General features: G+C 50.8%; 1 protein-coding gene across 8 annotated transcripts in view; it reads left to right on the top strand.

Annotated features, from left to right (window-relative positions):
* The window catches only part of GATA3 (GATA binding protein 3), a 99,799-nt gene that overhangs the window by 38,314 nt on the left and 49,990 nt on the right, over window positions 1-11,495 (top strand). For 6 of the 8 annotated variants that reach the window (XM_015414086.1, XM_015414088.1, XM_015414090.1 and 3 more), the window contains exon 3: window positions 7,176-7,715. In XM_015414086.1, coding sequence (XP_015269572.1) covers window positions 7,176-7,715 — 540 coding nt within the window. The remainder of the gene's footprint in view (window positions 1-7,175; window positions 7,716-11,495) is intronic. The other 2 variants (XM_015414091.1, XM_015414089.1) reach the window with 1 other exon arrangement.

Raw genomic sequence — 11,495 nt, 5'->3', positions numbered from 1 at the left:
GGACTTCCCTGAGTTGCGTTTTCACACGTGCGGGTCGGAAGGCGGTCGCGTGTACTTGAACGAGACCCGCAGCACGCCAGCTTCCCGACGTGCATTCGTTGGAAAACCGGCTTCCTCGGCCTGTCGCCCGCAAGAGCAAACGTGGCACGCATGTAGGGCTGAAATATACTGGGCCTTTTTGAGGGTCGGGTAGGAAAGGGGGTCGCTGGCGGGGGACCCTTCTTGGAGAATAAATTTGGAGTCGTATGCACGCTTATTCGGGAGTCAGCTCCCTGGAACGCAGTGGAACATAATTCCGAGTAGAGCAAAATTAGACTCCAGTGGCACCTTGAAGACCAACAACGGTTTATCCGAGGTATGAGCGTTCGTGTGCAAGGCCCACCTTTTTATACCTTGAATAAAACTCGGTTGGTCTTAGAGGTGCCACGGGACTCTAATTTTCCTGTACTGCTGTCAGACCAACAAGGCTTGCCCACCTGGATTTTACTTCTGAGTAGACAGACATAGGCTTGGGAAGTCGAGAGCCACAACTAATGCTCCCTCTAAAATGTGGAGTCTTGAGAGCAAAAATTCTGCTTTGTGAGCTACTGGCATTAAAGTTGTGAGCGAGCCATTTGGCTGCTGCATCAATTAGTTGGCTCTGGAGCCATCCTGCCACAGCTAGGACAAAAAATATGTGAGCTGGAGGCTAAAAAACTGTGGGCCAGCTCACAGTAACTCACCTTAGAGGGAACACAAGGTAGGATTTCTGTCCACTGTCCTGCCCCACTGAGGTAGAATTAAATCCCCCCGAGGACTTATTAATGGTTTAGGATCTCTCCTCCACCCCTTATTCTGAACCTCCTGTCAGGCTAATTCGAAATGTTAGTACTAAAAAAAATATTTTTTAAATGTTCCCCAACAGAAAGCCGAGTTAGCGACTGGCCAAGACAAAATCCAACCTGATCTTTAGTCCCCTAATCCTAAATATTTGTATTCGAAGGAGTTCCTTCCTTCCCATGGCTTCTGACGAGACTTCTGGATTGCATCCTGGTCTAGAATCTGTGCCCTTCAAGGAAAAAGCCCCATGGATTGTTTATACGTGTGTTTAGGATTGTGGGAAGCCAACCTCTTCACCCCCTGAACCCTAGTCTGAAAAAGGCCACACGAATGAATGAGAGCTTCGCTTAGAAAGGTCGAGTGGGGGTGGGGGGTGGGAAGAGATCATTTCAGTCTGTCTCTCTACGGAGACTTGCTTGGAAGTAAGCTCCCCTGCGCTCCCCTGGGTTTACTCCCGAGTAAGCCATGCAAGCCCACGTTTTTGATCGGGCACTCTGTCGCTGGCGAAACGGGCCAACTCCAACCCCAAACCTCCTGCATTTTTGCGTGTGTGAAATAGACAGAACCTCCTGCATTTTTGCGTGTGTGAAAATAGACAGAAAACCAGACAGGAAACCTACTGGAAAGACCCATTACTTTCTACTTGGTGCCTGGGTCTCAGCAGGGCAACCCTATACGAAGTTCCGTCCCTCGGAGGCCAATGATTTCAATGCATTTAGACCGGTGTAAATCGACAAAAGGATTGCGCTGTTTTTTTAAAAAAATTATTTTAAAAAGGTAGATTACCTGGAGCCTAAACCCATTTATCTCTTGAGCGCGACTGATCCCATTTAATGAGCCGGTCTTAGCGCCGGCTTCGCCATCTGCTCCCTTAAAACGGCAGCCTCTGGCCTTCCACAGGACAGGGGTATTTCCGCAGCTGAGAGCCCTTGCTTACTCGCGAGGAGACCCCACCGAGGACGGCGAGGCTGCCGAGCAAACCACAGCCCCTCTACCTACGCCCTGTTGATTCCAGTCACCAAATCCATCAGTATGGTTTTGCTAGGAACCAGTCAGAACGACAGATAGGAAACTTCTGAGTTCTCCAGAACTCTTCATCAGGAGGGATTTTTTAAAAAAAACAGGGGGGTGCAGAGACACAGAGAGAGAGAGATGGTGGATTTGAGGATACAAGCGAAGCAATTTGGGTTTTGTCACTATTTGACTTATTGTTTTAAACACTAGTCACTCCGGAATTTTTTACTCAGAGGTAAACTCAGTGGTCCTCCAACCGGCTCGTTGGATTCGGCATTCGGATCCCCTGAGCCTTAACAGACTCAGCTTAGAGGGAACCCTGCCTCTGAGTAGACCTACTGAAGTCATCAGACTCCAAACGGCAGTCCCCTTTCCGTACCAAACTGGCCTTCGCTCAGCCAGAAAATATTTTTTAAGATCGACCAGAAAAGATAAGAACCGGAGATTCTCTAGGTTCCAAAAGTTGGGTTAAGGTGGAAGACTGTGGCCTAAAGGGGCGAGGGATCCTCTCTCCTCCTCCCCCCAAGTAGGCGATCCCGCAATGTGTTGGGCAGATGGTTGCTTGTGAGACAGAAGGCGGGGGGGGAGGGGGACACTGTGAGTCATCTCTGGCTTTTGTTTTTGGTCACTTTCCCTTGGTCAGTTTCGGGTCGCCCTTGCAGGGTGGATTGGGGCAGGCCCAATGGAGAGGTGGGAGGACAAAGAGAGGAGAAAACCGGCCCCATTTGGGGAGGCATTGAAACAGCTCGGCCTACACTGGTGGTGGCAAACCCCCAGTCAGTGTTCCCTCCAAGCTGAGTTAGTGTGAGCGAGCTCAGAGTTTTTTAGCCTCCAGCTCACACATTGTTGTCTTAGCTCAGGAAGCAGGGCCTCAGAGCAGGGTTCCCTCTAAGCTGAGTTAGTGTGAGCGAGCTCACGATTTTTTAGCCTCCGGCTCACACGTTTTTGTCTTTGCTCAGGAAGGAGGGCTCCAGCGCAAACTAGTTTATGCAGCAGCCAAATCGCTCGCTCACACCTTTAATGTCAGTAGCTCACAAGGTAGGATTCTCGCTCAAAAGGCTCCACAGCTTAGAGCGACCTTTGCCCCCAGTGTGCCCAGACTTCGGGCTACCTGCCTACCTGGGCACTTCTGTTCCCATCCAAGACCTTTCCCCCACCCCCTTCCTGTGCTGTAAACCCAGCTGGATATGAGCCGGACTGACTTCTAGGTACGCCTGCCCTAGGACGACGGCCTGATCTTCCCCTTCTCACGAGGAGACTGACTCACTGTGTGAAATCCACCTGAAGTGGAGTCGAAATAACTTTCGATACATAAACCCCATCCATTTAGGAAGGGCATACAGTGTTCCCCTTAGGGCTGTGATGGCGAACCTTTTAGAGACCGAGTGCCCAAACTGCGACCCAAAACCCACTTATTGATCGCAAAGTGCCAACACGGCAATTTAACCTGAATACTGAGGTTTTACTTTAGAAAAAACCATGCATACATTAACTTAAGATGATCCAAAGTAAGGAAAGCAATCCCAAATGCTTTCATTTACTTACAATTATTTGGCAGAGAATTCGACACTTTAATGATGGTCTGGGCCTGGCTGGGGCGATGGCACGCGTGCCCACAGAGAGGGCTCCGAGTGCCGCCTCTGGCACCCGTGCCATAGGTTCGCCACCACTGCCTTAGGGTCTACCCGGGATTCTTCTCAAACGGAACTTGCCTGCTTACTCCCAGGAAACTGTTGTTAGGATTGCACTGCAAGCCGGCCTGCCCTAGTTAGCTCGCCAACTGGTCAGACAGAACCCGAGGAAAGGTGGATTTTGGTTCTTTAACAGCAGGTATCAGCCAGTGATTGCCTGAACGTTGGGAACGAAACGTTTCCCCTTGCTGGTGTCCTTTGTTAGAGGCGCATTCGGGTGGGCAGCCGTGTTGGTCTGAAGCAGCAGAACAGAGTTCGGGTCCAGTGGGGCACCTTGAAGACACACAAAGTTTAATTCTGAATAGAAGCTTCCGCGTGCAGGCACACTTCTTCAGACGCAGACGTGTTAAAGGCACAGTTCCTGTGCCCAACTGAAAAGCCAGCAGATTTCGTGATACCTAGATCTGTGATATGGGTGTGTTCATAGTGTACAGAGGTGTCGGTGTCTCGCCATAGATCTACATGCCCCCAACCAATGTTCCCTCTACGCCGTGGAGTCTTGTGAGCAAAAATTCTACTTTGTGAGCTCCTGGCATTAAAGTTGTGTGAGTGAGTGATTGGGCTGCTGCATACATTAGTTTGGCTCTGGAGCCGTCCTTCCCTGAGCTAAGACAAAAATGGGTGAGCTGGAGGCTAAAAAACTGTGAGCTGGCTCACGCTAACTCAGCTTAGAGGGAACACTGCCCCCAACTCTATCAAAATCTGCAGGAGATTCCCCCCCTGACTGTGTTTAAACAGGGCGGTGTTTGGAAGGCCCATTGGATTTAAATGGAATTACCTTATTTGGTGTCTATGACACCAAGGTGTGCTCAAGTCGTTTTAACTGGGATTTGGGACTGGACTGGCGTATACCCCAAATCTAAATACCTGGGAGTGGAAGTCAGTCCAAGTTATTCTAACGGGATATATTCTTCTGATGGGTTCAGGATCTAGATGCTAAAAAGTTTTGCCTTCTTGAGACTGGCCTCAATTCAACACACACTTTTAAAAAAATAAATGGCATTTATTTGAATTTGATCTTTACATCTTCCCCGTAGCTTTAATTGGCAATAAGACCATCTGCTTGGCTACTTTGGGTCGAGGAGTTTAAGTGGTCAGCCTTGGTGATTTAGGGGGTAGAGTGTCGGACTAGGGTCTGGGAGCCCCAGATTCGAATCCCTGCTCTACCCTGGAAGCTTGCAGGGTGACCTTGCTCTGGTCAATCTCATGCTTTCGGCCCAACCTACCTCGCAGGGTTGTTGTGAGGATGAAATGGAGAAGGAGAAAATGTGATAAGCCTCTGTGGGTCTTTTTCAGAGATAAAAGTGGGGTACAAATGAAAGAAACAAAGGGTGGGGGGAATGCCCTGGTCTTAAACTATGTTGACCGCATTATATTCTGTTCCATCTATTGGGTGGAGAGTTGCTTCCACATAAGTCTGCTGAGAACTGGGGGAAAACCAAACCCAAAGCAAGGTAAAACCCCAACCCCACAATTCTCCTTCCTCTGCAGTGACTGACACGCCAAATTGCTCAATGCTGAAAAACTGGTGCCAGCCAAAGACGTATGAAACTATTAGGACATGTAGGGCGACGTTGTGTGTATTAAGACATTTTCTGGAGGGTAGCCATTTGCAATGCTGGTTTCCCCACCATTCTCTGGCCTTCTTTCTGTTGAAAGCCAGGGCGTTTAGGATGGGGATATTGGTGAGGAAGCTACAGACGGTGTCAACTGGATTCTTGTGGCACCTTAAAGGCTGGCGAGGTTGTATTCCAACATATCCTTTTGTGGGCTAGAAACTGCTTTGTCAGACACACTGAGTCATCACCTTGCCGTCACTATGCCCCTGAAGAGGTGGCCCTTGGTCCGTGAGAGTTTACACGGGAATAGAATGCCTTTAGTCTTTGAGGCGCCGCAAGACTTCTGTTTATTTTCGCTACAAGAGACAAACAAGGTTGTCCTGTTTGGAATGAAGCAGTCAAGCAGATTCTTTCGAGCCCAGGGTATTTGTGTAAACAAGAAGGGAACTGTGACTTCAGGGCCCCTAGAGGTGGTGAGGTTGTGAATGTCCTCTTTCTAGTTCCAACCCTAAACAGAGTTTCAACCTTCGAAGGCCATTGACTTTGATCGATGTTGAAAGGCGCAACTCTGACGAGGACTGCAGGGTGTGGTGGAACCATCTCCTTTGCATCTAGAAGGTTCCCCGATTCAGTCTCTGAAATCTCCTGTGAAAAAGGGATCAGGTCCTACAGGATGTGGAAGATGTCCATCTGAGACCCTGGAGAGCTGCTGCCAGTCAGAGTAAATACTGACCTTGAGGGACCACTGGGCTGACTCAGCAGAAGTCAGTTTTCCAGTTAGATTTTGAAGTTCTGCCATGGGTAGACCAGGCCCAAACGGCCATGGGTAGACCAGGAGTCAAACTATGTGGTTCCCCAGAGCTGCTGAACTCCAGAGGGTTAGCTTAGCTGGAGCTACTACCTTCGCTTAGCTGGAGCTACTACCTCGAGTAGGAACTACTACCTTCACTTAGCTGGAGCTACTACCTCGAGTAGGAACTACACAGAGTTACCTTAGCAGCTTTGGGGTTGCTTGCTATACCATGATACAGGGGATGTTAACTCAACCCCCTGTTGTGTTATCTTGCAAGGGCGGTGATCCGGCCAAAGCTAAAGGACATTTAAGCCCCCAATGAATCTCTAAAGCTGGTTAAAACACAGGCACCCGATCCCCTCTGCTGTGAGAGGAGGGTGTGAAGAAGAGGGCAAGAGCAATCATGGGAAAAGAACGCTCCAACCGGATTGTGACCATTTAATGTGTTATCTTGCAAGGGCGGTGATCCGGCTAAAGCTAAAGGACATTTAAGCCCCCAATAAATCTCTAAAGCTGGTTAAAAGATAGGCACCCGATCCCCTCTGTTGGAATCATAGAATCATAGAGTCGGAAGGGACCTCCAGGGTCATCTAGTCCAACCCCCTGCACAATGCAGGAAATTCACAAATACCCACACCACTGCTCCCACTAAGCTGTGGAGTGAGCAAAAAATTCTACTCTGTGAGCTACTGGCATTAAAGTTGCAAGTGAGCGATTTGGCTGCTGCATAAGTTAGTTTGCTCTGGAGCCATCCTTCCTGAGCTAAGGCAAAAATGTGTGAGCCGGAGGCTAAAGAACCGTGAGCTGGCTCACACTAACTCAACGTTAGAGGAAACACTGACCGACACCCCCAGTGAGTCCAGTGTTCCCTCTAAGCTGAGTTAGTGGGAGCTAGCTCACAGTTTTTCAGCCTCCGGCTCACCCATTTTTGTCTCAGCTCAGGAAGGAGGGCTCCAGAGCAAACCAAATTTATGCAGCGGCCAAATCGCTCGCTCACAACTTTCATGCCAGGAGCTCACAAAGTAGAATTTTTGCTCTAAAGTCTCCACAACTTAGAGGGAGCCATGCCATTCCATGCCCGGAAGTTGACTAAAAAACAGGACTAAGCAATAGGCCTAAAAAACCCCACCCAACCCGGTTTCTCTGAGTTGCATCGCGTCCCGAGGTGCTTAGCTTTCTAATTCATTCTTCCCGATTGTTCGAGGAAGGCAATTGGGATTTTGGGACCTCGGTTGGTGTCTCAGGGGCTTCTCCCGGGCGAAGGCCCCTAACTGGGATCTGCTCTGTCTTCTGTCCTAGCAGGTGGTCAGGTGTGCCGCCCGCCCTTGCTGCACGGCTCTCTCCCTTGGCTGGACGGGAGCAAAGCCCTGGGCAGCCACCACAGCGCCTCCCCTTGGAACCTGAGCCCCTTCTCCAAGACCCCCATCCACCACAGCTCGCCCGGACCCCTCTCCGTCTACCCGCCGGCGTCCTCCTCCGCTCTGTCCACGGGCCACTCCAGCCCGCACCTCTTCACCTTCCCGCCGACCCCTCCCAAAGATGTCTCCCCGGACCCCTCCATCTCCACCCCGGGCTCCACCGGATCCGGCCGCCAAGAGGAGAAGGAGTGTATCAAGTACCAGGTCTCTCTGGCCGACACGATGAAGCTGGAGTCCTCCCACTCGCGGACCGGCATGTCCTCGCTAGGAGCGGCCTCGTCCTCGGCTCACCACCCGATCACCACCTACCCTTCCTATGTGCCCGAATACGGCTCTGGACTATTCCCCCCGAGCAGCTTGCTAGGGGGATCGCCGACCGGCTTCGGGTGCAAGTCCAGGCCGAAGGCTCGTTCCAGCACAGGTAAGGTCTCGAATGGACTCTTGGCATGCTTCTCTTAGGCGGCGGCGGTGGTGGTGGGGGAAGCGGATGTAAACGGTTGATATCTGTGGTGGTGGTGGAGGAATGTGGCGTCATGTCGCAGTTGACTTATGGCAACCCCGTGGGGTTTTTTCAAGTCGAGTGACATTCAGAGGTGGTTTCCCATTGCCTGCCTCTGTGTAGCAGTCCTGGGCTTCCTTGGTGGTCTCAGTTCTAAATACTGACCAGGCTGACCTTACTAGCTTCCGAGAGCTGATGAGATCGGGTGAGCCTGGGCCATCTGGGTCCGGGGCAGTATCCACGGGGGGGCTCAAATTATGCATAAGTTCGGGTTTCAGTGCAAAATCTGAGGACAGGAGATTGTCAGCCAAAAGAGACCCAGTTTGGGGTAGCGGTTAGGAGCGCGGGCTCGAATCCGGGAGAACCGGGTTTGAGACCCCACTTCTCCACATGCAGCTGCTGGTGTGACCTTGGGTCAGTTACAAGCAATGCTCCCTCTAAGCTGTGAGGTCTTGTGAGCAAAGATTCTACTTTGTGAGCGACTGGCATTAAAGTTGTGAGCCGGCGATTTGGCTCCTGCATAAATTAGTTTGCTCTGCAGCCATCCTTCCTGAGACAAAAATGTGTGAGCCAGAGGCTAAAGAACTGTGAGCTAGCTCACACTAACTCAGCTTACAGGGAACCCTGGTCACAAGCTATTTCAGAGCTGTTCTCTCCAGGGCAGTTCTCGAAAGAGCTCTCTCAGCCCCACCTGCCTCACAGGGTGTGTCTGTTGTGGGGAGGGGAAAGGATTGTAAGCCGCTCTGAGACTCCTTCGGGTAGTGAAGGGCGGGGGATAAATCCGATCTCCTCCCCCTTCTTAACTTCCAGGTACAGGGCACAATTTGGACTGGGCTGCACGCAGAGGGGTTTGAACCTTCTGCCTCATGCAGTTTTCCTGGCTGGAAATGGCTTCCGGAGCCCTTGTTTCCCCCATGGAGGAGCAACGTGTGGGGTTCCACAGCTGTTCCTGGTGGGAAAAATGGTGTGAGGGGAAGCAGGAAGCCCCCTGTTTGCTCTAGTGTGGTCTGGTGTAGTGGTTAGGAGTGCAGATTCTAATCTGGGGGAACCAGGTTTCATTCCCCGCTCCTCCACACGCAACTGCTGGTGTGACCTTGGGTCAGTCATGAGTTGTCTCAGAGCTGTTCTCTCAAGGGCACTTCTCTCAGAGCTCTCTCAGCCCCACCTACCTCACAGGGTGTCTGTTGTGGGGAGGGGAAGGGAAAGGAGTTTGTCAGCCCCTCTGAGACTCCTTCGGGTAGTGAAGGGTGGGGTATAAACCCAATCTCTTCTTCTTCTTTTACCTCACAGGGTGTCTGTTGTGGGGAGGGGAAGGGAAAGGAGTTTGTAAGCCCCTCTGAGAGTCCTTTGGGTAGTGAAGGGCGGGGTATAAATCCAATCTCTTCTTCTTCTTCTTTTACCTCACAGGGAGTCTGTTGTGGGGAAGGGGAGGGAAAGGAGTTTGTGAGCCGCTCTGAGACACCTTTGGGTTGTGAAGGGCAGGGTAGAAATCCAATCTCTTCTTCTTCTTCTTTTACCTCACAGGGTGTCTTGTGGGGAGGGGAAGGGAAAGGAGATTGCAAGCCCCTGTGTGACTCCTTCGGGTAGTGAAGGGCGGGGTATAAATCCAATCACTTCTCCCCTTCCTAAAGGCCGCTGATCTACTTAAGCAGAAATGTAAAAGGAAAGTAACCCCGAAATCGACACACTTCCATAAGCGCTGTCCACGTCGTAACTGACTTACGGTGACCCCCGCCAAGGGGCTTTCAAGGTGAGCGAGAAGAAGCAGAGGTAGTTTCCCCGCTGCCTTCCCCTGCAGAGACCTCCTTGGTGGTCTCTCTCATCCAAGTACTGGCCTGGCTTCGCTTCAGAGACCTGACAGGATCGGACTCTACCCGGCCGCTTTCTCTGAAACTGAGAAAGGGCACCCCCCGAGTTCTGTCCGACCGCATTCCAGAGCATTGACTACACAGTCTTTTAGCAAGACCAGAGCAGCTGAAACCAAACTGGGGCTCCCGGAATGTCTCCCAGCCCGGCGTCAACCAGACTACGGGCTTAGCTTTAACAATGCCGTGGAGTCATGTGCTCCCAGGGCATGCGTGGCGTTGGCGTGTGGGAGGCCGTTTCCTTACTCCAGAGGTGCCATATGGATTTGACCGGGACCAGTCTGGAGGAAATGGTTCCCCGACAGCAGTCACTGTCTCACTGAAAATGTCGAGACAGTGTGTGACTGCAATAAAGAAGGCTAATTCTATGCTGGGGATTATTAGGAAGGGTATTGAAAACAGATCAGCCAATATCATAATGCCCCTGTATGAATCAGTGGTGCGACCTCATCTGGAATACTGTGTGCAGTTCTGGTCACCACACCTTAAAAAGGATATTATAGCTTTGGGAAAAGTGCAGAAAAGGGCAACTAGAATGAGAAAAGGGTTGGAACACTTTCCCTATGAGGAAAGGTTAAAGCGCTTGGGGCTCTTTAGCTTAGAGAAATGATGGCTGAGGGGTGACATGATCGAGGTTTATAAGATTATGCATGGGAAAGAACAGGTAGAGAAAGGTACTTTTCTCCCTTTCTCACAGTACAAGAACTCATGAGCACTCCATGACATTGCTGAGCGGTCGGGTTAGAACGGATAAAAGGAAGTACTTCTTCACCCAAAGAGTGATTAACACATGGAATTCACTGCCACAGGAAGTGGTGGTGGCTACAAGCATGGATGGCTTCAAAAGGGAATTAGATAAGCATATGGAGCAGAGGTCCATCAGTGGCTATTAGCCACAAAGTATAGATAGGGGCTCTGGGGCGAGTGATGCTCTGTCTTCTTGGTGCTTGGGGGGGTCAACAGTGGGAGGGCTTCTAATGTCCTGGCCCCACTGGTGGACCTCCTGATGGCACCTGGTATTTCTGGCCACTGTGTGATGCAGAGTGTTGGACTGGATGGGCCTTTGGCCTGATCCAACATTGGCGTCTCTTATGTTCTTATGTTCTTACTTTCTCAGGGTTAACAGAGAGGGGAGAAAGGAAGTTACCTCCGGGTAATGGCTGTGGTCCTAATTTTTTATTTATTTATTCATTATGTTGGATTTATTAGGCTGCCCTTCCCTGCAAGCCGGGCTCAGGGCGGCTTACCACAGAAACGAATACAATAAATAGTCAGCTTGAAACCCAACATGAAAATACTCAAGACCTATCAACAGATAAAACAACACACATTCCCAGATGACAGGGGGGGGAAAAATTAGCATCCACAGCAATGCTCCCTCTAAGCTGTGAGCAAGAATTCTACTTGGTGAGTCCCTGGCATTAAAGCTGCGAGCGAGCGATTTGGCTGCCGCATCGATTAGTTTGCTCTGGAGCTAACTCAGCTTAGAGGAAACACTGGTCCACAGGCCTCCCAGGAGGAGGAGTTATGGAGAGTGTGTGTGTGAGCGTGCCAGCATACATACATGGAGGTACATGATATTAGTGGGATAATGGGATTTGTGGCCAAGTCAATGGGTTTGACCCACCATTCAATTATTTAAAAAAGGTTTGCATAAAAGTATCTCTGCTTTTTTGAGAACCAGCTTAGTGTAGTGGTTAGGAGCACGGACTCTAGTCTGGGAGAACCAGGTTTGATTCCCCACTCCTCCACATGCAGGGCCGGCCCCAGCTTATTTTGCACCCTAGGTGAGGATCCCTTCTGGCGCCCCCCCCCCCCCTGTGCGCCCCACCTATTG

Source organism: Gekko japonicus, unplaced genomic scaffold (genome assembly GCF_001447785.1).
Source record: "Gekko japonicus isolate JY-2015 unplaced genomic scaffold, Gekko_japonicus_V1.1 scaffold3653, whole genome shotgun sequence".
Lineage (NCBI taxonomy): Eukaryota > Metazoa > Chordata > Lepidosauria > Squamata > Gekkonidae > Gekko > Gekko japonicus.
The sequence above is the reverse complement of the archived record's forward strand: the minus strand, read 5'-3'. Positions and strand labels throughout refer to the sequence as shown.